The sequence below is a fragment of the Oncorhynchus kisutch genome, linkage group LG1 (assembly GCF_002021735.2).
Source record: "Oncorhynchus kisutch isolate 150728-3 linkage group LG1, Okis_V2, whole genome shotgun sequence".
NCBI classification, from domain to species: Eukaryota; Metazoa; Chordata; class Actinopteri; order Salmoniformes; family Salmonidae; genus Oncorhynchus; species Oncorhynchus kisutch.
The window spans coordinates 65,742,258-65,768,315 of record NC_034174.2 but is presented as its reverse complement, the minus strand read 5'-3'; the positions used below and the strand labels follow the sequence as shown (position 1 = coordinate 65,768,315).

Genomic DNA, 26,058 nt, shown 5'->3' with positions numbered 1-26,058 from the left:
CCAATGAGAGGGTAGTGGTAGTCAAGGGAGGAATTGAGCAACCCATGTGACACAACACAAAGTTCAGTGTTTATTACAGGCTGTTGATCTGATGAGCCAGTGGATAGACATTCGTTTCTCACTATTAATTATTGGTAGATACTAGATATGTTGATTACACACACACACACAAGTGCAAACAAACACACACATACGCAAACAGACACACTCACACAAACAGAGAGTGGTGTCGCAGTGTGTGCCTGAACTTTCCTTCCACACAGGGCTCAGTAATCCTGGATCAGAGAACACAAAGGGCCTCAGAGCGCTGGTGATGTAAGCAACAGTGTATCCAGCAAGTGAGCGCTTTGCTTTACCCCAGCACTCACACCTACAGCACTGCTGCAGGCTGTGTTTGTGGGGGGAAAGAACAGGGACAGTACCACTGGCCCTGTCATGGCTGACCCCATGATAGCTGGCACATAGTTGGTGCGAGAGCAATAGAGAGACTAGCCCTAACCCTACCATTCCTATCTGATCTGTCACAGACAGGGGACCGTCTCTGACCTGGGACCCAGTGGGAAAGTGAAAGTTGTTGAAGCAGTGGAGAAGAATGTGGTCCAGCTCTGTCTGGGAGGGGAGGATCAGGAGCAGCTTGCTGCAGTGACCAGGGGCTACTGAGACTGGTGCTTATCTTACCACTGCCAACACACGGTGCTGCCTAGCCTAGAGAGATAGAGAGAGAGAGGGGAGGGGGGGGAGGGAGAGGGAGAGAGAAAGGGACGCCACATTGCCTCACGGGTGAGTATTGCTGGGTAAATATTTACCCAGTAACCACCTCATGGGTCCGTAATCTCACCAGTATCGGTGGCAGGCAGGGTACCGCCTGCCAGCGTTGCAAGTGGGTAGAAGTGACTGTGGTGTGGACATATGCTGCAATAGTAGTGAAAGAGTTTTTGGATAGCATAAGTAGTTACCGTACGTTTGGGTTGACACTTTTTATCAGACACTCTCCTGAGTTGGCGAGCCTGTAAGTGTTTGATAGCACCCCTGAGAGGATTCTGTGTTTTTCTTTGGGGTGTACACTGCATAGGAGCACCATGGATTTGCTGCAGGACTCTCGGTGGACAATGCAGGGCCTCAACAGCCGTCTGAAGGGCTTCCTGGAGCAGGTAAACAAGCTGCAAGAGGAAAACTGGCATCTGGAGGGCCAGATTGCATACTGGGGCCTAAAGAAGGCCCCGCACCTCCAGGAATGGACCCAGCAGGAAAGGACTGTGGACGATCTCCGTGCCCAGGTGAGACTGGCATCTATTACCTTTTTAACTGATCCAAACATTGAGCCCTGAGGGACCCCAACTCATTAAACAGTGTTTTTTCTTATGTCCACTGACAGTAACTTTGTTTGCCAGTGATTATGCTGAGGTACTGTAATGCCTAGATTTGTTTGAGCAGCTGTGTTCTAGCCATACAGTAGCTATTAGGACTGACTTGGACTAACTTGTATGGTATATTCTCTGTATAATTTTTTACCAGAGTAGAGCAAAGCAGATGATATGTGTTTTCTTGCGTGCAGGGTTTTGGCTTTGAGACAGATACAGCACTGACTGAGCAAACCAGTTATTAACGATTTTCAGTCCTAGCGATGATTACACTTAATAGCAGTCAAATTAAAACAGACATTTGACAAAGTGGTTCCTACCAAGACAATGTCAACTGTTCCAGAGGGTGAGAAGTAGTGTCATACTGTATGTCAGAACATTTGGAAACAAGCCATCACTCCATTGTCACACTCAAGAATGTGGATCCTTTTATTCCTTTAAAGGCCACTGCCCTAGTAGACCATTAACACGGGCTGCTGTAATTGTCAGCTTACTCGCATGAGCTGATTGGAGGTTTTGCAACCGCTCCTTGATTTATGGTCTCTGAATGTGAATGGAGACAAAGGCAAAGAAAGCACCAAGATCTGACCTATTAGTATTGAAGCCAACGGGTGGGTTGACTTTTATGCCCAATTTCACTTCCAGCGAGAGTGTTGCGTAAAATATGAGCGATTGCCAATCCATTGGATCAATATAAAGATCCATCATGCATAGCAGCACTGATACGATATCTGCAGACTTTCCCATGTGAGAACCTGTCATGTACAAATGTACATATGTGGGACATTTCCTCACACTTTCGCCTGAACTAATACCTGGAATGTTGACTTCTATGGAACCCAGGACTCCCTGTAAAACAGTGGCAATTGTTACTGAGTGGACTATCCTGGTTAAATAAATCAAATCAAATGAAAAATGTATGACTTGACATACACGCATAACTGATAACGTTCTTCAAATCGTCCTTTGACATGAATTCGTGATTTGTTGTAACAATTGTCTTTGTTATGTGCATCTTCCTCAAGGCCGGTTTCAGTCCTAGACTGCTGTTATTGTTGTGGGTTTAGGTTCTAAGACCTGGCGCCACCCTCGTTCTATTGAGAAGTGTTGAATAACAAGCCATAATAAGGAATTCCTGGTAGCCGTGGATATGGCTAAGTTATCATTACTCATTGTGTATTTATTCCCTGTGTTATTATTTTTCTATTTCTCTGTGCGTTGTTGGGAAGGGCCTGAAAGTAAATATTTCACTATTAGTGTACACCTGTTATTTACAAAACGTGACACATTTCATTTGAAATCAATCAGTTAATGTTCAGTTGGAGAGTGCCCTGTTGGAAGACAAAGTGCTGATATCTGGTTTGTACTCTCTCATGGCTATGAATCAACACAGTCAGAGATGAATAACTGACAGAGCTAAGATACTGGAACGGGTAATTACAATGAGGCACTTCTGTGAGCAAAAACACAATTGCCCAAGTTATTTCAGGTTTTCCTCCTTCAAAACGGGTGTGTTTGTCTTGAGTAAGCATTGTGATGTTGTGATTGGCAAAGGAAGAGTCAGCATTGAAACTCAAAATGGCCCTAGGTTATACAGTAAACATTTCCATATCAAAGATGCAAGAGATTTTGGAAAACATTTGTTTAAGTTTCATGTACTTACATTGCAGTTAACGCCAAACATTTAGGGGTTTTGAGGTCAAGTACTAGAATGACTGTGAGAGGCTCTTTGGCTTTAATATATGTGCCACAGCTGCTTCAGGCCTTGTCTTAATGAACCCAAATCGTGGGACATCATCATGTAATAAAACTGACTCACTGAGCTGGTGGCAATCTGACAAGTATGAACAGGCAGAATATTATTATGCAGTCTTTTAAATGAATGTGAAGTGGATCTATGGGTATCTGCTAGCATGCTGGTAAATACCCATCGACTTCCAGTCATTGCTCTAACGCTAGTTAGCTTTGGCTCGCAAAACTACCTCTAACTTCCTTCATACTGGACACAGAGACATAACAATGGTATCCACGCTTTCATCTGACTCTGGGGAAGTAGATAAAGGGCCTCATTGCCAACAATCCCGAAGTATCCCGAACTTCCGTATCTTATCTCTGTTCCAACTTCCTTTCTTTGATGATATTTCAAAGGCTTCTATCTTCATGCTTGTGCTAGTGTATTAGCCTTGTCCCATGCTCTATGTGCTATTGCCAACTCTTCCATTGGTCAATGTCATGCCACACAGTATGAGACGAGGCTAGTGTAATTCAAGGAAGCGAAACCTTTATTACAGTTGTTCTATTGTGATAAGACTCACCCACATGTTTTCACATTTTGAGAAAGACCCCGTTTGATGCAGCACCTGGTAATGTGAACTTCCAGTGTTCTGAGGTGTATTCATATGTGATTTCATGTTTCATCGTGTTTTTTTCTACCTATTGGGCCAATGACATTACATGGATCAACCAGATTGAACACATTCTGAAATCGATCATGTTTTTCACGCATCGTATTCACTTCCTTGTTATTTTGTCTTGTGTGTGTTGACTGTGTTTTGGTTCTGTAGGTTGGTAAACTGCTGATGGAGAATGCAGAGCTGGTGCTGCAGTCTGACCACATGATGTCCAGGGCTTATACCATCCAGGCCAGGTCAGTAGTGTTTGGGACATTCTAGGTGAGGCCTAGAATACTACAGTATACTAATACAGTAACACATACCCTCATAGTATTTATTTTCATCATATCTAAAGAAAACACAGATATACCATAGCAGTTGTGAACGCCTTCTGGAAACAGAAGCAAATATCCATCAAATCCTACACCTACTGTTAGTATAATACCAACAACCAATTTCAGTCTATAACACTTTAAATACACCTCTTGAATAACAATCAGATATCTTATTTTCCCCTGAAGAGATACTTTATAATCTCTTCTCTACTGTAGCAGCAGTACAGCCCACACTTTGTTATAACTCTGCTAGTTCCCACTCCTGTTCAACAACCTGCATACAAATCGCAGCCTGGCTGTGTTGTGCCTGGTCGGCACTTTCCCATCTGTATTGATGCAGAGTGACACACCGGCCCCTCTGCTACTGCCAGAGATCTGCATCCCAAATGGCACCCTAATTCTTATTTAGAGCACTACTTTTGACCAGGAACCATCAGGGTACCCATAGGGTGTGGTCAAAATTAGTGCACTAAATAGGGAATTGGGACCCAGCTGGAGATCCATTAACCCCTGAAGGGCAAGGGAGGGCAACAACATGCAGGCAGCTATGAGCTATGAATACACACCTCTATTTATATATGGTGTCCTACTGGCCTTACCTGGGTCACTGTCACGATGTTGTCTGCAACTCTGTGTCACAAGGTTTATATTGTATTTAAAAAAATATGTAGATATTATTTGTGTACTTTTTGACATTTTACTGCATTGTTAGGAGCTAGTAAGATAAGCATTTTGCTATAACATCTGCTAAACTGTGTACGCAACCAATACACTTTGATTTGATGTCTGTGACTGTGACTTTAGCATCTGCTGGGAAGTGAGGACTATTGCAACTACTGAATGACTGTTGCAAGATGTTTTTCCCACTGTATGAGAAGGTCTTTTACATGATTAGGTTAGATCTGATGAAGGGTCACTAAAACACATGGGAGCATAGATTGCAGTGTGCAGTCTATTTACCTTGACCTGAAAAACACTTGTATATCTTAACACCTTTTACTAGAGTGGGCTATATCAGGGTCACACAGAGTGATTCTTGGTGGTCTTAAACAGATCTACTTTGAAACAAAAGTATACACCTCACACCCATGGTTATAGGCTTAAGAAAAAAGAAAACACCTGTACCATGTCAGATATATGAAATGTATTCAATTTTGAGTTTGCATCCCAATATTACACATGATGTGCATCACAGAAGACTGAAATATAACAAAACAGTTTGACATACTGTAGAAACACTGGATTTTCGTCAGTAAAAAAAACAAAACTTGATTAATTAAGACATTTTGAAAATATTAAAAACATTTCAGCCATGAGACCAACGAGGGTGCTTTGAGTCGGTGACTGAAGGAAAGGGCTAGGCACCTGCTTAGATACAATGGATGTGCGGCTGAAACATTTCCATATACTGTATCACAGTGTTTATCTACAGTACATGCACAGTACATGTAGCTCTTTCACCACCCATGTAAAGTACCCTGACTAGTTGACCCAGAATAGGGAACATTCAGTAGCTGTACATTGAAAAACACTTCCCTATGTTACCATCACTACCTCTTGGTAAAGTGTAGGCCTATAGCTGCTTTGCATAGACCACTGTGGTCAAGGCTAATTACTAGTCAATATCGCCGACTGAAACATGGTAACAGGAACGACCTGTCCAGTAAGAAACACACCTTTTTTTTCTTCAGTTTTTCCATTTCAAAAAGTTTTAAAACATTTTCTATTGAGTGCTCTAATGAACGCAACCCAGTTAATAGGATGAGATGTGTTCTGTGTCCTGTCATAGATGTGAGTTGGAAGAGTGGCAGACCAAGTGTCTGGAGCAACAGGTGGCTCTGCTGAGGGAGAACAAGGCGAGGGTGGAGCATACCAATGTGCAGCTGGAGGCGGAACTACACAACTCCATGACAGAGCTGCAGGACATGCACCAGGACTATGTGGTACGGTCTTGTGCCAGTGTCCGTGCGGTTCCGTACACCTGCATTCGTTCAGTAAAGACATCGGTAAAAAGGTTGAATAAATGTGGCCATGGATGTGTTACTCATTTTAAGGTTGAACGTTACATTCGTTTGTAAGATAGCCTTAACTTTAGGCTATTTCCTGTAAAAGTCATATTGAATTGTGTTTGGCTGACAATGCAACAAAATATCAACATTTAAAAGAGATGTATCTACTGCTTGGATAGTTCCATCTGAGCCACTGGCTTAATCCCATTCTTCAATTTGAGTCGGGGACATGAATCCAGCATCATTTGTTAACATCTCGCCTATTGTATTTCAAAGATAATATTGACTTGTGTTTGGTTGTTAACGCAACCAAATATCAACATTTGAAGGAGATTTATCTCTTGCTTGGATAGTTCCATCTGTGTCAATGACTTAGTCTGGCTTTAATTGCAGTTTGTCTCCAAATTAATAATTGATATGTTGGATTCACGTCTGCATCTCAACCAAAAATCGAAGTAAAAAAATAGGGCTGAATCAAAACAAACTTTGATTATTGGGCATTTAAATGTTGGTTTGTTTTGGATTCAGTCCTTTTCTTTAACTTTGATTTTTGGTTGAGATGCAGACGTGAATCCAACTTATCAATGATTCATTTGTAGACAAAATGGAATAAAAGTCATTGGCACAGATGGAACTATCCAAGCAGAAGATACATCTCCTTCAAATGTTGATATTTGGTTGTGTTGACAACCAAAAACACTCCAATATCACTAAATATCATTACATTTGAAATCAACCAGAGCTTGAAGCCATTGGCCTATTTTATTGTCTATTTTTAGTTCTGGTTTGAATTAAAACAATAACTATTGATGAATATTATAGCTAAGCAGGGCTGGGCTTGGGAGACCAAACGGTAGCTGTAGATATATACATTCTCCAGGAGGAGGTGCTTCCCAGCCTATAGTATTTTTTTTCTGATACTGGATATAATGTTGAAGATCTGACATTGTTTTAAAGTTACAAATTCAACATGTTTTATGCAAGGTTTGTCTCCATTGAAATTTGGTTACCATGGTTACATACTAATTGAAGTTTCACCCTCAAAACAACATTTTTTTTCTTCAAATCCAACGTATTTCCCACGTAGATTCCACATCACAACATGTTGAAAAATGACATGTTCCAATTAGGAGGAGATTGCATAACTTTTTACTGATTAGCATCCACTGTGTTTGCACAGTATATTCCACCTTTGATCATTCCCATTGTCTCATTCTTTTTTTAATGTTTATGTGCAGAGGGGAGAGAAAGGTGCGACAAAAAAGAGAGAGAGGAAGAGAGAAAGATAGAAGGAAGAGAGAGAGACATGGAAACCTACCAAAAAACAATTAGGCAACAACAAATTCAATCCCTTTTAGACAATTTCCTGGGTAAAACGTTCCACTGTAATAGAGAAGGTGTAAACTTGGCAGTAGAAAATCTTAACAGTATATTTGACCTCTCAGCTTCCCTATCAAATCTAAAAATCTCAAATAGAAAACAGAAGAAAATTAACAACAATGACAAATGGTTTGATGAAGAATGCAAAAATCTAAGAAAGAAATTGAGAAACCTGTCCAACCAAAAGCATAGAGACCCGGAAAACCTGAGTCTAAGCCTTCACTATGGTGAATCACTAAAACAATACAGAAATACAGTACGGAAAAAGAAGGAACAGCATGTCAGAAATCAGCTCAATGTAATTGAAGAATCCATAGACTCTAACCACTTCTGGGAAAATTGGAAAACACTAAACAAACAACAACACAAAGAATTATCTATCCAAAATGGAGATGTATGGGTAAACCACTTCTCCAATCGTTTTGGCTCTATAACAAAGAATAAAGAGCAAAAACATATACATGATCAAATACAGATCTTAGAATCAACTATTAAAGACTACCAGAACCCATTGGATTCTCCAATTACATTGAATGAGTTACAGGACAAAATAAAAACCCTCCAACCCAAAAAGGCCTGTGGTGTTGATGGTATCCTCAATGAAATGATCAAATATACAGACAACAAATTCCAATTGGCTATACTAAAACTCTTTAACATCATCCTTAGCTCTGGCATCTTCCCCAATATTTGGAACCAAGGACTGATCACCCCAATCCACAAAAGTGGAGACAAATTTGACCCCAATAACTACCGTGGAATATGCGTCAACAGTAACCTTGGGAAAATCCTCTGCATTATCATTAACAGCAGACTCGTACACTTCCTCAATGAAAACAATGTTCTGAGCAAATGTCAAATTGGTTTTTTACCAAATTACCGTACAACAGATCATGTATTCACCCTGCACACCCTAATTGACAACCAAACAAACCAAAACAAAGGCAAAGTCTTCTCATGCTTTGTTGATTTCAAAAAAGCCTTCGACTCAATTTGGCATGAGGGTCTGCTATACAAACTGATGGAAAGTGGTGTTGGGGGTAAAACATACGACATTATAAAATCCATGTACACAAACAACAAGTGTGCGGTTAAAATTGGCAAAAAACACACACATTTCTTCACACAGGGTCGTGGGGTTAGACAGGGATGCAGCTTAAGCCCCACCCTCTTCAACATATATATCAACGAATTGGCGCGGGCACTAGAAAGGTCTGCAGCACCCGGCCTCACCCTACTAGAATCCGAAGTCAAATGTCTGCTGTTTGCTGATGATCTGGTGCTTCTGTCACCAACCAAGGAGGGCCTACAGCAGCACCTATATCTTATGCACAGATTCTGTCAGACCTGGGCCCTGACAGTAAATCTCAGTAAGACCAAAATAATGGCGTTCCAAAAAAGGTCCAGTCACCAGGACCACAAATACAAATTCCATCTAGACACTGTTGCCCTAGAGCACACAAAAAACTATACATACCTTGGCCTAAACATCAGCGCCACAGGTAACTTCCACAAAGCTGTGAACGATCTGAGAGACAAGGCAAGAAGGGCATTCTATGCCATCAAAAGGAACATAAATTTCAACATACCAATTAGGATTTGGCTAAAAATACTTGAATCAGTCATAGAGCCCATTGCCCTTTATGGTTGTGAGGTCTGGGGTCCGCTCACCAACCAAGACTTCACAAAATGGGATAAACACCAAATTGAGACTCTGCACGCAGAATTCTGCAAAAATATCCTCTGTGTACAACGTAGAACACCAAATAATGCATGCAGAGCAGAATTAGGCCGATACCCACTAATTATCAAAATCCAGAAAAGAGCCGTTGAATTCTATAACCACCTAAAAGGAAGCGATTCCCAAACCTTCCACAACAAAGCCATCACCTACGGAGAGATGAACCTGGAGAAGAGTCCCCTATGCAAGCTGGTCCTGGGGCTCTGTTCACAAACACAAACACACCCTACAGAGCCCCAGGACAGCAGCACAATTAGACCCAACCAAATCATGAGAAAACAAAAAGATAATTTCTTGACACATTGGAAAGAATTAACAAAAAAACTGAGCAAACTAGAATGCTATTTGGCCCTACAGAGAGAGTACACAGCAGCAGAATACCTGACCACTGTGACTGACCCAAAATTAAGGAAAGCTTTGACTATGTACAGACTCAGTGAGCATAGCCTTGCTATTGAGAAAGGCCGCCGTAGGCAGACATGGGTCTCAAGAGAAGACAGGCTATGTGCTCACTGCCCACAAAATGAGGTGGAAACTGAGCTGCACTTCCTAACCTCCTGCCCAATGTATGACCATATTAGAGAGGCATATTTCCCTCAGATTACACAGATCCACAAAGAATTCGAAAACAAATCCAATTTTGAAAAACTCCCATATCTACTGGGTGAAATTCCACAGTGTGCCATCACAGCAGCAAGATTTGTGACCTGTTGCCACGAGAAAAGGGCAACCAGTGAAGAACTAACACCATTGTAAATACAACCCATATCTATGCTTATTTATTTTATCTTGTGTCCTTTACCATTTGTACATTGTTAAAACACTGTATATATATATATAATATGACATTTGTAATGTCTTTATTGTTTTGAAACTTCTGTATGTGTGATGTTTACTGTTAATTTTTATTGTTTATTTCACTTTATATATTCACTTTATATATTATCTTACCTCACTTGCTTTGGCAATGTTAACACATGTTTCCCATGCCAATAAAGCCCTTGAATTGAATTGAATTGACATTAGAGAGGTGAGAGAAGAGAGAGAGAAAGAGAGGGAGAGGGAGAAGAGAAAGAGAGAAGAGAGAGAGAAAGCAAGAGAAAGAAAAGAGAGCGAGACAGACAGAAGGTGAAACGAGAGAAAGAAAGAGAGAAAGACACAAGAAAGCTACTGTAAAGAAAGAACAACGTCTCAGAACACCTTCTCCCTATTAGCCCATTAACCAGAAGAATGCCTGCTCCTGTTTTCTCACACCTCCCCTATTGATCTCAGTGGAAAGGCGTGCTTGGTTTCACACCATCCTTTCCCTTTCAATGCTTTCCTGTCATCCTCCCACCCTTCTCTCTCTCTCTCTTTCTCTTTTACTAACCTCTTTTTATTCCTGCTGACTAATACTCCCCTTCCCTTCCTCCACTCAGGTCTTTACGTGATCCAGCTTCTCTCTCCCACACACACACACATGCACACGCACTCACGCACACACACTGTCCCAGACTCACAGGCTCAGGCTCAATAACAGACTCCCTCCCCTGCATTGCGTGTGTCTGCTCTCACACTGTTCTCTCTCTCTCGCTCTCTTCCTCTGCCCTCGTTCTCTCTCTGTTCCATTTTCTCCTTCTCTCTCAGATCCATCACCTCTCGCTGTCACACACACACTCTTGTATACTCTCTTACATTCATATATCTCCCTGTCTCTCTCCCCCTCTTCTCTCTCCCTCTGTCTGGTTGGCTCATTGTGCAGGCAGCCCGTGCTCTGCAGCAGCAGCAGGCCGACTCCTGCGATGCGCTGCTAGTGACGGCCACAGCGTGGGAGGAGGATGGCACAGGGATGGAGCTCTCCCAGCTCCTCGACCGAATCAGGACGCAGTGCGACCGCCTCAGCCTCACCGGCCTAAATCAAGTCCCAGATGACCGACACCCCGGCCTGGTCGCCGGCCCAAATCAAACTCCATGCTCCGCTGCCGGGCCGAGCTGTTTCGGAGCCAGACTCAGACCCCGAGCCCATGGAGGGTCTCTCCCACAGGTACGCAGTGTCCCACTGCCTTCGTCCCTCCCCCTGTCTTTATTTCCTTCCTTCCATCCATCCCTCTCTCTGTCTTTTCTTTTATCCTCCCTTGGCTTCCTGCCACCTAGTCACACCCTGATCATAGCTCTATCTCTGCTGTTTCCAGGCAACACAGTGGTATCTATGTGGTAAGATAAGAAGAGTTGGTTGGTTTTGATTTGTTGTACTGAATTAGTGTCGGAGCTCTGAGGTGGTCTGAGGTCTGAGATGGGTTGTTTACCTCTCTCCCTTTTTCTCTCTCTCCTCTCTTTATCCTCACCCACACAGAAAGGTGCCCCATAGACAATCCATTACCTCCAAAGAAGAGATCAACTTTTACTACGATATTGAAACGCTGCTCCTCTTTAGATATTGATACGTCGTAAACCACAACTGCAGCATTGTAATACATCACTTGTAACGGGCCTCTCTGATCTGCTTACTGCTAAGTCCTTATAAGGCATCAGCTGAGGACAGTCTTTGAAATAGGAGCATTTGGATTTCAGTTGAAAAGGATAACTTGCAATTGGCATGTAGCATATAGCCACCTTCCATAGCTGTTTGTTTCAACAACATCACATCGGATGGGGACAGTATTTCAGGCTTTGAAATAGTAGCATTTTGAATACAGGGAATATGATACATTTAGCAAATAACGTATAGCTTTCTCTCATAGCTATGTTGTTTTCAACAATAATGCAGCCCGTCTAGTCAGTTTCGCTTATTACCCATGAGATTATATTTCCGCTCATATTTCAGGTTTTGAAATAGGATCATTTCGGTTTAATTGGAATAGGGGGAGTAGAATGAGTCACTCATCATGGCTGTGTTGTTTCTGTCTGGTCAGTTTTACCGTCTGTGGCACACTGGCTGCATCCAAATTGGCACCTTATTCCTTAGTTAGTGCATTACTTTTGACCAGAGCCCATAGGGCTCCCATAGGGCTCAGGTCTAAAGTAGTGGACTTTTTAGGGAATAGGGATTCATTTGGGATGCAGCCAGTGACTTTGAAGTGACAGGCGTGATTAAGCATCTTGGCCCATGGCTGCAGGCAGGCAGCGACTGGTACTTAACCAGCGTCTGCTCTACAGAATGACTTTGTTTGTGGCCTTTTATGTCAGAGTGGACTGGAGTCTGGAGTGGAATACAGCCCTGTTACAGCCTGGTTCCAGATCTGTCGGGGAAGCAGAGTTGGCTAAAGCACATACAGTGCATTCAGAAAGTATTCAAACCCCTTGACTTTTTCCACATTTTGTTACGTTACAGCCTTATTCTAAATTAGATTACTTTTTTTTTTTTTTATCCCCATCAATCTACACACAATACCCCATAATGACAAAGCAAAACAGGTTTTTAGAAAATGTTACAAATGTATTAAAAATAAAAACAGGAATACCTTTTTTAAATAAGTATTCAGACCCTTTGCTATGAGACTTGAAATTGAGCTCAGGTGCATTTTGTTTCAATTGATCATCCTTGAGATGCTTCTACAACTTGACTGGAGTCCAACTGTGGGACATTCAATTGATTGGACATGATTTGGAAAGGCACATATCTGTCTATATAAGGTCCCACAGTTGACAGTGCATGTCAGAGCAAAACCCAAGCCATGAGGTTGAAAGAATTGTCCATAGAGCTCCGAGACAGGATTGTGTCGAGGCACAGATCTGGGGAAGAAACTCCTCGGTAAAAGGCACATGAAAGCCCGCTTGGAGTTTTCCAAAAGGCACCTAAAGGACTCTCAGACCCTGAGAAACAAGAGTATCTGGTCTGATGTAACCAAGATTGAACTCTTTGGCCTGAATGAAAAGCGTCACGTCTGGAGGAAACCTGGCACCATCCCGACAGTGAAACATGGTGGTGGCAGCATCATGCTGTGGGGATGTTTTTCAGAGGCAGGGACTGGGAGACTAGTCATGACCGAGGGAAAGATGAACGGAGCAAATTACAGAGATATCCTTGATGAAAACCTACTCCAGAGTGCTCAGGACCTCAGAGTGGGGGCGAAGGTTCACCTTCCAACAGGACAATGACCCTAAGCCACAGCCAAGAAAACAGAGGAGTGGCTTCGGGAAAAGTCTCTGAATGTCCTTGAGTGGCCCAGCCAGAGCCCAAACTTGACCCCGATTTAACATTTCTGGAGAGACCAGAAAATAGCTGTGCAGTGACGCTCCCCATCCAACCTGACAGAGCTTGAGAGGATCTGTAGAGAAGAATGGGAGCAACTCCCCAAATACAGGTGTGCCAAGCTTATAGCATCATACCCAAGAAAGATCAAGGCAGTAACCAAAGGTGCATCAACAAAGTACTGAGTAAATGTCTGAATACATAGGTAAATGTCATATTTCAGTTTCAAAATCTAAAATCTAAATAACAGTTTTTGCTTTGTCATTATGGGGTATTGTGTATAGATTGATGAGGACATTTTCTTTAATCCATTTTAGAATAGGGCCTGATTGGGGGTCTGAATACTTTCCGAATGCTCTGTACATACTGTATGGGACAAATGAACTAGCTATTATGTTATGCTTCTCACTGTAAAATGACTGGTTAAGGTTAACACTTACAATAATTGCCCCTAATAGGTTCTTGTTTACATGGTAATTGCAGAGTAATGCTATGATGTCGACAGGTTCGAGGAATCCACTGAGCACAATCGTCAGTTTCATGTTTAACTAACAAACTTGATTCCACATGTTTGTGCCCTGTGGGAATCTGTGGGGAAAATGATTACAGGTAGATATATAAAGGTGTGGAGCCTATTTACAATGTTTTATCAAGTTTAAGTATTTTGGTTTAGAGTTGTTTTACTTTGTGTACCTGATAGTTCATCAGTTCGTGTTAACGCCTAGGGTGTCAGATTACCCTCCTCAACCTGTCCCACATGTGCCCGGAGTCCTCTGGCTCTGTGCCAATGTGTGTGGGTACCAGTTTTTATGAGTGTGTGTGTCCCTGAGTTCCATGTGAACTGTTCCTGTTTGTGTGTGTGTCAGCATCTATCTCCATCAAAACTTTAATTTTGTGTTCTTCCATGTGAATGATGTGTGTGTGTAGGTGCGTGCATGTGTACTTGCGTGCGCACGTGTAGGTGTGTGTGTGTGTTATATAACCTCCTTCTCTCTCCCCCAGCTCAATGCAGAAGAGGCAGCATGGGCCCAGGTGAACCTCGGAGGGACTGCCCTGAGGGAGGCGCGGGCAGAGCTAGCCGAGGCCAGGAAACAGTGGCACTGCCTGCAGGTGGAGATCGAGTCCCTACATGCTCTGGTGAGCCCACACACACACACACACACACACACACACACACACACACACATGCACATACACACCACTGTTGAGGGCCACACACCCATAATGGATCAGTAGAGTTTGGAGAACATTAATCTTTATTGATTCTGAAACACTATTGGTGATTCTCTCAATCTTATTCTCTTCTCTTGCCTCTTCCCCCTCTACCCCGTCCCCTCTCACTCTCTCTTCTGTTCCACATTCTGTGTCATCCTCTCATGACCTTTTGTCCCTATCCACTCTCTCCTCTATCATATTCCCTCTTTCCCCTCTATGCTGTCCTCCCTCTCATCGCTGTGCTCCACCTTCTTCATCCACTCTCTGCTCTCTCCCCCCCTCTCCATTTTTACAATGATTTAATCTCTCTGATCCTGATTTTTCCCTCTCTCCTCCATCCCCTCTCCCCTCTCCCCACCTCTCCTCTCTCCTCTCCCCTCTCTCCTCCATCTCCTCTTCACTCTCTCCTTCATCTGCTCTCCCCTCTCTCCTCCATCTCCTCTACCCTCTCTCCTCTCCCCTCTATCTCCTCTACCCTCGATCGCCTCTCCCCTCTCTCATCTGCCCTCTCTTCTCCATCTCCTCTCCCCTCTCTCCTCCATCTCCTCTCTCTGTCCCACATCATTTTCTCCTGTCCAACCTCTCTCCCCCATCCTTCCCTTCCCCAGGAGAAAGGTCTAGAGAGTTCCCTCCACCACACCAAGCGTCAATACTCCAGCCAGCTGCAGGGCCTGTCAGAGGTCATCCAAGGCCTGGAGGGCGAGCTGGAGCAGGTGAGGGGCGGCCTGGCCACGCAGCAAGAGCGCCACGGTCAGCTGCTCAATACCAAGATGAGGCTGGAGAAAGAGATCGCCACCTACAGACGCCTGCTGGAGCGCGAGGAGGGCAGGTGAGGGGGCTAACGGTCACAGACAGGGGCTGTATGGGCCCTCAACAAAAATGTTGCACTAAAAATGAAATAGGATGCCATTTGGGACAGTTCCTGGGACAGTTCCTGGGGCAGATGTAGCAGAGGAGGTTTGGTGAACTACATGGTGATGAGTAACCTTTCTTGAGATTTGAGATGTGTATACCCCAGAGCAAAAGGCTTTACTCTAGAATGGAGCAGCTGAGCTAGATTCGATTTCTGGTCAATTACACAGACATAGATGCTCACAGATGAATGCACACTTACTAAGGGTGAGGTAGCTGATATAAAGGTCAAATGTTATATTGTGATATTAAACTGTTTCAAGCTACAGGGCATATTCACAGCAATGAGCGGGCAGGTCTTCGTCTTTAACCGTAAACCTGAACTATAGATAAGAACTATAAACGATGAGAAGTATAAAATTGTCCCGAAATGAACTTCTGCATTAAGAATGAAGATGGCTGAAATGAACAGGCAGGATAGCTTTCGTATAACATTAAAATGTCCAAACAGAAATTGTATCACAGTGAAGTTGTTAACGAGACAGTGAAGGTATTTTGCTAGAGAAACTTTTTGAGGGCACTATGCATTTGAAAGAAAAGGGATCGAAAGTGGAGGTCGTGAATCATTAGTCAGTATGAGAAAGATGATCTCAGGATCTGTGAGGACATGAGGAAGGGGGAGACCCTTTTAAGTCGCATGAACTCTCCTTCAGTTTGCAAATGAAACGAAATGAAGATGCCCCAGTTGTTTTTAACAGAACATGAAAACATGTTCTCTCCCATGATCGTCCCACGCCTATAATGAGCCATCCTTTGTTTCCCATGCACATTCAGACAGTCATAACCTCATCGAAAAAGCAACACCTTGTTCCCAAACATGTTCAATGAAATTAAACATCCAAACCATCCAAAAGGAGCTTAAAGGATGAAGTTAATTTAAAAAAGGATTCCTCTTATTTTATCCCTTTTGTTTCTCTGTCAAAACAGCTACATTTATGTGTTGTCTTTCTCTTTTGTTCAGGAGTGTGACAGATGACTTTCTTTACTGTAGCAGCTTAAGAAAGCCTTATTTGCATAGAGAATCCAAAATAATTGCAGGTTGAGACAGAGATGTTTTGGCAATATAATAGCGAAACTGTTGGTTACTGGAAATTCCCCAGACTTGTGCTAATGTACACTGAGTATACAAAACATGAAGGACACCTGCTCTTTCCATGACATAGCCTGACCTGGTGAATCCAGGTGAAAGCTATGATCTCTAATTGATGTCACGTGTTAAATCCACTTCCAACAGTGTAGATGAAGGAGAGGAGACAGGTTAAAGAAGGATTTTTAAACCTTGAGTGGGGTATGGTAGTAGGTGCCAGGTTTGTGTCAAGAACTGCAATGCTCCTGGGTTTTTCACACTCAACAGTTTCAAGAATCAAGAATGGTCCACCACCCAAAGGACATCCAGCCAACTTGACACAACTGTGAGGGGGTGCCCTTAATGTTTTGTACACTCAAGTGTATTTACCTACATACAGTACAGGCAGACAGACAGCCATGCAGGAAGGCAGACAGGCAGGATGACAGGCAGGCAGACAAGCAGACAGGCAGGCAGGAAGACATTCATGAAGAAAGGCAGACAGACAGACATACAGGCAAACAGACAGACACATTTCTCTGCATTGTGTGTACAGATATAAGACCGTTTTAAACTGCCAGCTGTTCTGGACCAGACATCCACCCATTCACCTCATGGCTTTCATTCACTTAGATCTTTAATGTCATTTCCTCTTAACATTTATTAGGGAAGATTCCGGTCAATTTACAGGCCTAAAGATAATACTCAATTATCAGCATTGAGGCATTCACAGGCTGGTCACACGAATGCATTCAAGCACAGACAGTTCACGGCCATTATGTTTGTACATCGCAGATCTGTCCCTCTATTGAGCACACTCAACCCAGCAGGCCTCATAATTATGTTTTTATTACCACCTTCTATTTATCTGGGAGGTGCCCAGCATGATCTAGTTTTATGACCATCCAGGTTGAGAAAGATGACGCTCGATGATGCATCCTAGATCTTCTCCCAGTCTATTGGATTCATATCTATATTCTCGGAAGATCACAATGCACTTGCTCAACTCAAGATGCCAGGCTCTGTATTGATTCAATCTGCTCTGTCATATCGTGATTCGGATGTGCTGATCGCACTATAAGATATCCTTCCGCCACGCAATTTCTTTGAGTGCACAGAAATGGCTATAGTTATCCATCAAATATGTAGACAGCATCTGAGACAGCTGCCGAAGGAGTGTCCCCCCCACACAGATTCCATTGAGTCCTACTCACCATGTTTTCTCATCTATTCACAGGTACCCAGGTGGGCGTAACGGACAGGTCATGGGGCTGCGGCGCTGGCGGGGCCCCAAAAGAGAGCCAGGCCCCATAGGGGAGGGGCCTAAAGAGAATGGAGTGGAGGAGAACGGCCTCAGTGACCCCGCGGTGACCCCTGAGGAGCCACTGTCCGAGCCCCTGCCTGAGAGACCTCAGCGGTGGTCTGTGACAGAGAACGGCCTGAGGAAGAGCCCTGCACTAACACTGCATAGGCAACAGAGCCTGGTCATCCTTACAGGTGGGGGACATGGTCAGACACATACACAAACAGAATGGTATACACATATTCATGTTAATGGTCATATACACACTCGTATACACACAATCAGGCAGGAGTACCATACACACACACACACCTTCAGTATGCTAAATACACTATATATACAAACATTTGTGGATTTGGATAATTCAGCCACACCCATTGCTGACAGGTGTATGAAATCAAGTACACCGCCATGCAATCCCCATAGACAAACATTGGCAGTAGAATGGCCTTACTGAAGAGCTCAGTGACATTCAAAGTGGCACCCTCATAGGATGCCATCTTTCCAACAAGTCAGTTCATTACATTTCTGCCCTGCTAGGGCTGCCCCGGTCAATTGTAAGTGCTGTTATTGTGAAGTGGAAACGTCTAGCAGAACGGGACCGCCGAGTGCTAAAGCGCATAAAGATCGTCTGACCTCGGTTGCAACACTCACTACCAAGTTCCAAACTGCCTCTGGATGCAACGTCAGCACAATAACTGTTCGTAGAGAGCTTAATGAAAAGGGTTTCCATGGCCGAGCAGCCGCACAAAAGCCTAAGATCACCATGCACAATGCCAAGCGTCGGCTAGAGTGGTGTAAAGCTTGCCGCCATTGGAGTCTGTAGCAGCGGAAACGCGTTCTCTGGAGTGAGGAATCCCGCTTCACCGTCTAGCAGTCCTACAGACACATCTGGGTTTGGCAGATGCCAATAGAACGCTACCAGCCCAATGCGTAGTGCAAACTGTAAAGTTTGGTGGAGGAGGAATAATGGTCTGGGACTGTTTTCATGGCCCGGGCTAGGACCCTTAGTTCCAGTGAAGGGAAATCTTAACGCCACATTATTCAATGACATTCTAGACGATTCTGTGCTTCCAACTTTGGGGCAACAGTTTGGGGAAGGCCTTTTCCTGTTCCAGTATGACAAAGCCCCCGTGCAAAAAGCGAGGGTCATACAGAAATGGTTTGTCGAGGTCGGTGTAGAAGAACTTGACTGGACTGCACAGAGCCCTGACCTCAACCCCATCGAACACCTTTAGGATGAATTGGAACACCGACTGTGAGCCAGGCCTAATCACCCAACATCGATACCCGACCTCACTAATGCTCTTGTGGCTGAATGGAAGCAAGTTCCCGCAGCAATGTTACAACATCTAATGGAAAGCTTTCCCAGAAGTGTGTAGGCTGTTATAGCAGCAAAGGGGGGATCAACTCCATATTAATGCCCATGATTTTGGAATGAGATGTTCGACAAGCAGGTGTCCACATACTTTTTGTCATGTAGTGCATGTGTGTGCGACCAATTAAATTTGATATGAGTATGTTTTATGTGCAGAGCCAGAGAGAGACAATGATCTGAGGATTTCCACAGTGAAGACCCAGGAGATCCTCCAAGGCAACGTGGTGAGGGAGAGTGCAGAGGGCACTGGCACCGTGGAGTAAGTATTTATCAGACAGGGGGCTGTTGAGGTGACCGTATTACCGCCATACTGGCGCTCACAAGTCACGAGGGAAGTTAAATTCCACCTGACCGTTTAGTCACGGTAATTAGGCTTCTCTAAGCTCTGATGCTGCTGGCGGTCATTAGTAGCCGACCAAACTTGCTAACTCCCTGGTACTCCGCACTCCATTGTCCCTCTAATCACTCTGACATCAATAAAAAATGTAATAGAAAAGGTAATCAAACACTTCATGAGAGCCCATGAGCTCATGTTGCGCAACATTTCTATAGGCCATGCAATTGGGGGAGAAAACAGAGTGATGACTTCTATTAAAAAGAGGATCCCATAAGCTTTCTATAGGCTTGGCCTACTATACAATGGTCCATTCTGAATCAAAACTAATTTCACACATACTACCATTCAAAAGTTTGGGGTCACTTAGAAATATCCATGTTTTTGAAAGAAAAGCAAATTTGGTTGCCCATTAAAATAACATCAAATTGATCAGAAATACAGTGTAGACATTGTCAATGTTGTAAATGACTATTGTAGCTGGAAACGGCAGTTTTGTTTTGGAATATCTACATCGGCGTACAGAGGCCCATTATCAGCAGCCATCACTCCTTTGTTCAAATGGCACGTTGTGTTACCCAATCCAAGTTTAGCATTCTAAAAAGGCTAACTGATCATTAGAAAACCCTTTTGCAATTATGTTAGCACAGCTGAAAACTGTTGTTCTGATTAAAGAAGCAATAAAATTGGCCTTTAGACTAGTTGAGTATCTAGAGCATCAGCATTTGTGGGTTCGATTACAGGCTCAAAATGTCCAGGAACAAATAACTTTCTTCAGAAACTCGTCAGTCTATTCTTGTTCTGAGAAATGAAGGCTATTCCATGCGAGAAATTTCCAAGAAACTGAAGATCTCGTACAACGCTGTGTACTACTCCCTTCACAGAACAGAGCAAACTGTCTCTAACCAGAATAGAAAGAGGAGTGGGAGGCCCCGGTGCACAAATGAGCAAAAGAAAAAGTACATGAGTGTCCTCAACTGACAGCTTCATTAAATAGTACCCGCAAAACACCAGTCTCAACGTCAACAGTGAAGAGGCAACTCCGGGATGCTGGCCTTCTATAGGCAGAGTTCCTCTGTCCAGTGACTATGTTCTTTTGCCCATCTTAATCTTTTATTTCTATTGGCCAGTCTGAGATATGGCTTTTTCTTTGTAACTCTGCCTTTAGCCTTTTAAAACTATAAACTTGGATTAGCTAACACAACGAGGCATTGAAACATAGAAGTGAAGCTTGCTGATAATGGGCCTCTGTATGGCCTATGTAGATATTCCATTAAAAATCTGCCGTTTCCAGCTACAATAGTCATTTACAACATTAACAATGTCTACACTGTATTTCTGATCAATTTGATGTTATTTTAATGGACAAAAAGGTGTTTTTCTTTACAAAACAAGGACTTTTCTACGTGACCCCAAACTTTTGAACGGTAGTGTATATTATTTAGTATATGGAAAGACAAGATTAAATAAAGAATAGTCTGATCGGTGACAATATTAGCCTATCACTTGTGAGTTATATATCATCACTTGTGAATGATGCCTAGCGTATGGCAAGAAACAATGTCTTTTTTTCATCTTTTTCAAACCATAGTCACACACCTCATGTAGCCTTGCCCATAGGCCTATATTTTGATACGATTTGTATCAAAACTAAAGCAGTGAGTGAGTTTCAAGTTTGGGGAAGATCCTTTTCAATATAAAAATGCACATGAATAATAAAGGCATTACATGCATAATCTCATTTGCGGTCACTTTTGATAATGGTGTTTTCCCGCTAATGGAACATTCGTGCTTATAGCCTACTGCCATGTGTGCATTGCTGTACTTATATGTGAATAAACAGCCTAATTTTAAGCTAAACGTTATGATCTGTTGCGTCAGCCTCATTATGTAAAAAAGTTTTTTTTGATGCTAGTGGTTGCATTAGACTATGTTTGGAATATTTATTTCTTGCACAGAATATAATGTGTCAACTTTTGTACAATGGGGGATAGTAGATTGACATAGGCTAGTGCTTTTGCTTGTTGTTAGTTCTACTCATCTTGTTGACTGACAAAAAGTAAATGTGGACAGTTCATCCAATATCTTCAATATACACCTTGGAATTGGATAAGGACGTGTGCAGTTGCGTCCCTGATGTGTTTGTCTTCACTTGTAGCCTGTGATAAAGACCTGATCATGTGAATGAGAGCCATGTGAGTGAGAAGTGCTTCGGAGCACGCAGCACTTAGGGAGAAGGGAATTGTAATTATTATATTTAGCCCAAGGGCACAACAGTCACAAAAAGCATGGATTACTTAAGAGTGCATTACGGTCACACAAAGGGGATGCCACCGGGAAATTTTAGGCATTATGAAGTGCCTCGAATTGAATGAGAGACTGATGAAGTGTGTACAGCCTGTGCAAAAAACAAACAGAGTTCATGCCTTTCAAGCAACTTTTTTCAAATCATCATTAGAGTGGCGTCATGCCACAATGCATTAAAAATCCAAACAAATAGCCCAACGTTTGTAGAACAACTAAATTTATATTAATAACTCTAAATTAAGCATATAAGAGTACATATTTCTTTGTTAACCGCTCAACACAGAATAGCTGCATGTGCGCACTCCCTCAAATTGTTTGGAGAAAATATCATTTACATTTTATTCAGCATTGTTCCATTGTATTCTTCATACTTTAAAATACTATAAAATAATGCCACAGAATTCTAAGCAAGTCTTGTCTGCTAAATGAACTAGTGTAGCCCATAGCTATATGGCAAAGCCAGATCAGGGTCTGACATAAGGTCAACTCAGAGTTTGCTATTCTGTTCTTGTGAAATAGACCAAATAAATATTCATATCATGTTTCTTTATACCTGTCTAAAATAAAGAATGGATTTATTGCTAAGGTGTAGGCTATATTACATGGACTTATTAGACTTTTTAAAATGTAGATGTTCCAAAGGTCGGCATCAGTGGCTTGTAGGTTATGTGTGGAAGCCAGCAGATGCTAAATGTGTTTATGTTAATTAATGGTCAATTACCATGAGACCCGCAGTTATTTGGTTGACAATCACCGGCTGACAAAATCTCGTCATCACCACATCCCTAATCAGACCTATTAATCATGATCTTTGACCCAATGTCACCACCACGCCTGCTTCAGTCAGTGTGAAAAGTAATCGTGCCTTAGTGCCAGAAAGTGTCAATTACAATGAAGGGAGCAGGGATGCTTTACTTATGATGTTATTCAAGAGACAATTATGGGATATGTTTACAAAATGTCAAATGAGGTATTCTAAATATACTTCAGGACAAAGTGTTACCACTTTAGGTAGCAGCTGAACGCATCTTTCACATGAACCACCTTTCCCTGTGTATTGTCTTTGTTAGACTAATGATGACACCAATAGTCACACCCACCCACAGGGAAGTACCTCTGCATGCCTAAAACCAGGAGTGATTAACAGCAGTTTATTCAGTTGTGAAATGTGGCATACATTTGGCATGAGCTCTCGGTATGGAGGTTGTTGGGAATCTTTCTCATTGAGAGACATTCCTTAATGAGCTCAATTAGATGTTGAGACACCGGCGTCTCCCAAGTGGGAGCGGCGTCTGTCATTCCTAAATTCTTTGTGCACAATTCTTTGTGCACACATCAGGAGTTAAAAGCACACACCGTACCAACCGGGATGGGAATGGCCGCGTAAATATTTTTGCTTTCAGTCATCGTCGCCCAGTTGTTTTACTAACGGTGTGATCTCGTAAACTTTCCTTGACTCTGAATTAGATAATTATCACAATTAATTGTTAACGAGGCATGTACAATCCTTGTGTGTGTTTGGGAAGGGTTCTCTGACTTATACCTATACCTGTAAAAGACCCACCCATACAATCATATAGGACTGGTCATCAGTTAGAGATACCATATTACAATTTACCCCAGGTTTACTGAGGCCAGGGTACAATTCACAACACCAGTATTGTCTGTTTGATTGTTTCTATACATGTAGTCTACATTTCTAGTTGTAGTCTAGCATCTATTGCATTTTAAAACCTAGCCCATTGTTTCCACAACCCCCCCCCCCCCCCCCCCCCCCCAGGACGGACAGGATCGACAAGGTGATTAAGCAGTGGGAGGGCTCCTTCTTCAAGGGGAACCCCAAGCTGCGGAAGAAGTCAGTATCGCTACGATTCGACCTGCACATGGCGGCGGCGGATGAGGGCTGCGCCCAGACCAAGCAGGACAGCCTGCCTGACGTGGAGGTGCGCCTGGTGATGAAGAGGTCCCGCAGTATCCCCACCATCGCGGCAAATGTCGAGGCAACAGTATAGTCGAGGCAACAGTATACCTATCATTGATAGGTGATATCATCATTGAATTGACTCCCTCATAAATGTTGTGATCTGGCAACAGCATCCCTAACCTTGACTGTGATATCACCATGAGATCAGCATTGCTTCCCATTGAACTAGGTTGAAGATGGGAAGGTTAAGACAATGAAGTAATTCCATGCGGAAGCTTTCGAAAATATGGGACCGACCAGCTCCATTAATAACTATTAGTGCCATTGCTAACTAGCAATGCTGGTTTTATGAATGGCAAAGAGTTATGAAATGTTATAAACTGGGTGGTTCGAGACCTGAATGCTGATTGGCTGACAGCTGTGGTATATCAGACCATACACCACGGCTATGACAAAACATTTGTTTTTACTGCTCTAATTATGTTGGCAACCAGTTTATAATAGAAATAAGGCACCTCAGGATTTGTGGTATATGGCCAATATACCACGGCTAAGGGCTGTGTGCAGTTACTCCGAGTTGCTCATAAGAACAGCCCTTAGCCGTGGTATATTGGCCATACACCACACCTCCGCGGGCCTTATTGCTTCATTAGAATCCTCTTGTATTAACCTGTATATTTTGAACCTAGCCATTGACCCGAGTGGTATTGTCATGTCATCAAAGTTCCTGCAACTCTACTATCACCCACAATCATCATTGTGACATCAGCATTACCAGCAGCCATTTTGCAACCCCCATGACCAAACCATCCTGGTGACTTCCACACAAAACCACATACATGAGGGTTTAATGTGTGATTCAGAAAAGTGAATGTCATTAATTTGATATATCAGCATTTCTCAATCATGTATAAAAGTAGAAAGTCATATTGCCTACTTATGATTTTGCCATCAAGACAAATGTGAAAACATGCCATGCTCAAGAGATTTCCCCTGTGGTCAATAATACATCATACCAGTATATAATACTCACTGTTGTCACCACATTTAACAAATGTATAATCCAACCATCCCTCAGTAACAACTAACAATTTATACAGGTGGTGAAAAATATAAACATGGGAAAAGGCGGAACCATCAGAGTTGTATGTGGCATTCTACTGTGGGCTATTTAAGGGTGGTTATTTTCTTCTCAATTCGCTGTGTGTAAAATGCTAATGGTTTTGCTATGCTGTCATGGATCAACCCAGCACTGAGAGTTCGCCTATGGCTGAAAACGGCTTTTTCCTTATAATGCTGTAAGTTAACTGTAGTCTATATATGATCTATATATGGACAATATGGCCACAATCAAAACAAAGCAACAAAGATAGAAATGTACAGTAAAAAAAAAAGAAGAAGCTATTTATTTCCCCCACACTGCTCACTGTGGCCCGAAATTGCAGTGAGGCTTCTTCCTGGAGAGCAACCCTTCTGTAGGTTTTCGTTTCAACCCCAGTTGTAACTAACCTGATTCAGTTTATCAACCAGATAATTATTAGAATCAGGTGCGCTAGGATAGGATAGGCGCGAAAACCTACAGGACGGTAGAGCCCTGTTCTAATCTAACCCTGCCACTTGTATCGCAGAGATATACCCTGGTTTAGCCAGCAGGGGCCGGTATTTGTAAATAGTTGCTCTACAGTATCCTGAATGCTTTATTTTGGTATTGTTGTGTCGTATACATAATATCTATATGACTGATTACACTCTATATGACAATATCTTTATTTTATTTTTATGCTATGTTTTTGAGTTGGCACCAAATATATTACGCGAAAAATAATACCATTGTGCATTGCAGTTGGGTCCCTCCAGTGTACAAATGTTAAAAACAATTATCTTCTAAGCAGTTCTTCATGCGCTTGATTTGCTCTGCTTCGTGGAGTACTTGGGACTAAATCTTCTTTTCGTTTTTCAACAGCTCTTTAACTTTAGAATGAATAATTATGCTTTTATCTAACAATGTATTCATTTAAATAAAACACAAACGCTGTCTTCAGTTGTTTTTTTAATCAATATAGAATAGTATATTTCTCTAGTCATGGGTTTTGTACAAATGCTGCGAATTTTTCAGATAATGTATTTCCACAGAGTCATATTATTCAATGTATTTCCGGAATATTTCATGTATTTGGCAGGTATGTTTTGGGGGTATGGGTGCAGCCTGCAGGGATATTAAAGATCCAT

The 26,058-nt window shown here is 42.6% G+C and overlaps 1 protein-coding gene across 2 annotated transcripts; it reads left to right on the top strand.

Annotated features, from left to right (window-relative positions):
- On the top strand, positions 1 to 25,870 carry LOC109889175 (keratin, type I cytoskeletal 18-like). Of its 2 annotated transcripts, none has more exons than XM_031830217.1 (10): positions 1 to 665; positions 1,073 to 1,277; positions 3,926 to 4,008; positions 5,879 to 6,032; positions 10,961 to 11,242; positions 14,393 to 14,527; positions 15,214 to 15,434; positions 17,821 to 18,080; positions 19,421 to 19,523; positions 23,686 to 25,870. In XM_031830217.1, exons 2-10 carry the CDS (start codon positions 1,080 to 1,082, stop codon positions 23,915 to 23,917), a joined length of 1,668 nt encoding a protein of 555 aa, XP_031686077.1. In that variant the 5' UTR covers positions 1 to 665; positions 1,073 to 1,079; the 3' UTR covers positions 23,918 to 25,870. The 2 variants fall into 2 exon arrangements, with proteins under 2 accessions (XP_031686077.1, XP_020335997.2); XM_020480408.2 differs by lacking the exon at positions 1 to 665 and adding an exon at positions 703 to 780.
- The last annotated feature ends 188 nt before the right edge of the window (positions 25,871 to 26,058 follow it).

Bases quoted from the DNA above. Each gene is read 5' to 3' on its own strand.
- LOC109889175 (XM_031830217.1), top strand. From the start codon at position 1,080: ATGGATTTGCTGCAGGACTCTCGGTGGACAATGCAGGGCCTCAACAGC. The intron at 1,278-3,925 runs GTGAGACTGGCA...TTGGTTCTGTAG, and splicing joins TGGACGATCTCCGTGCCCAG to GTTGGTAAACTGCTGATGGA. The intron at 11,243-14,392 runs GTACGCAGTGTC...TCTCTCCCCCAG, and splicing joins ATGGAGGGTCTCTCCCACAG to CTCAATGCAGAAGAGGCAGC.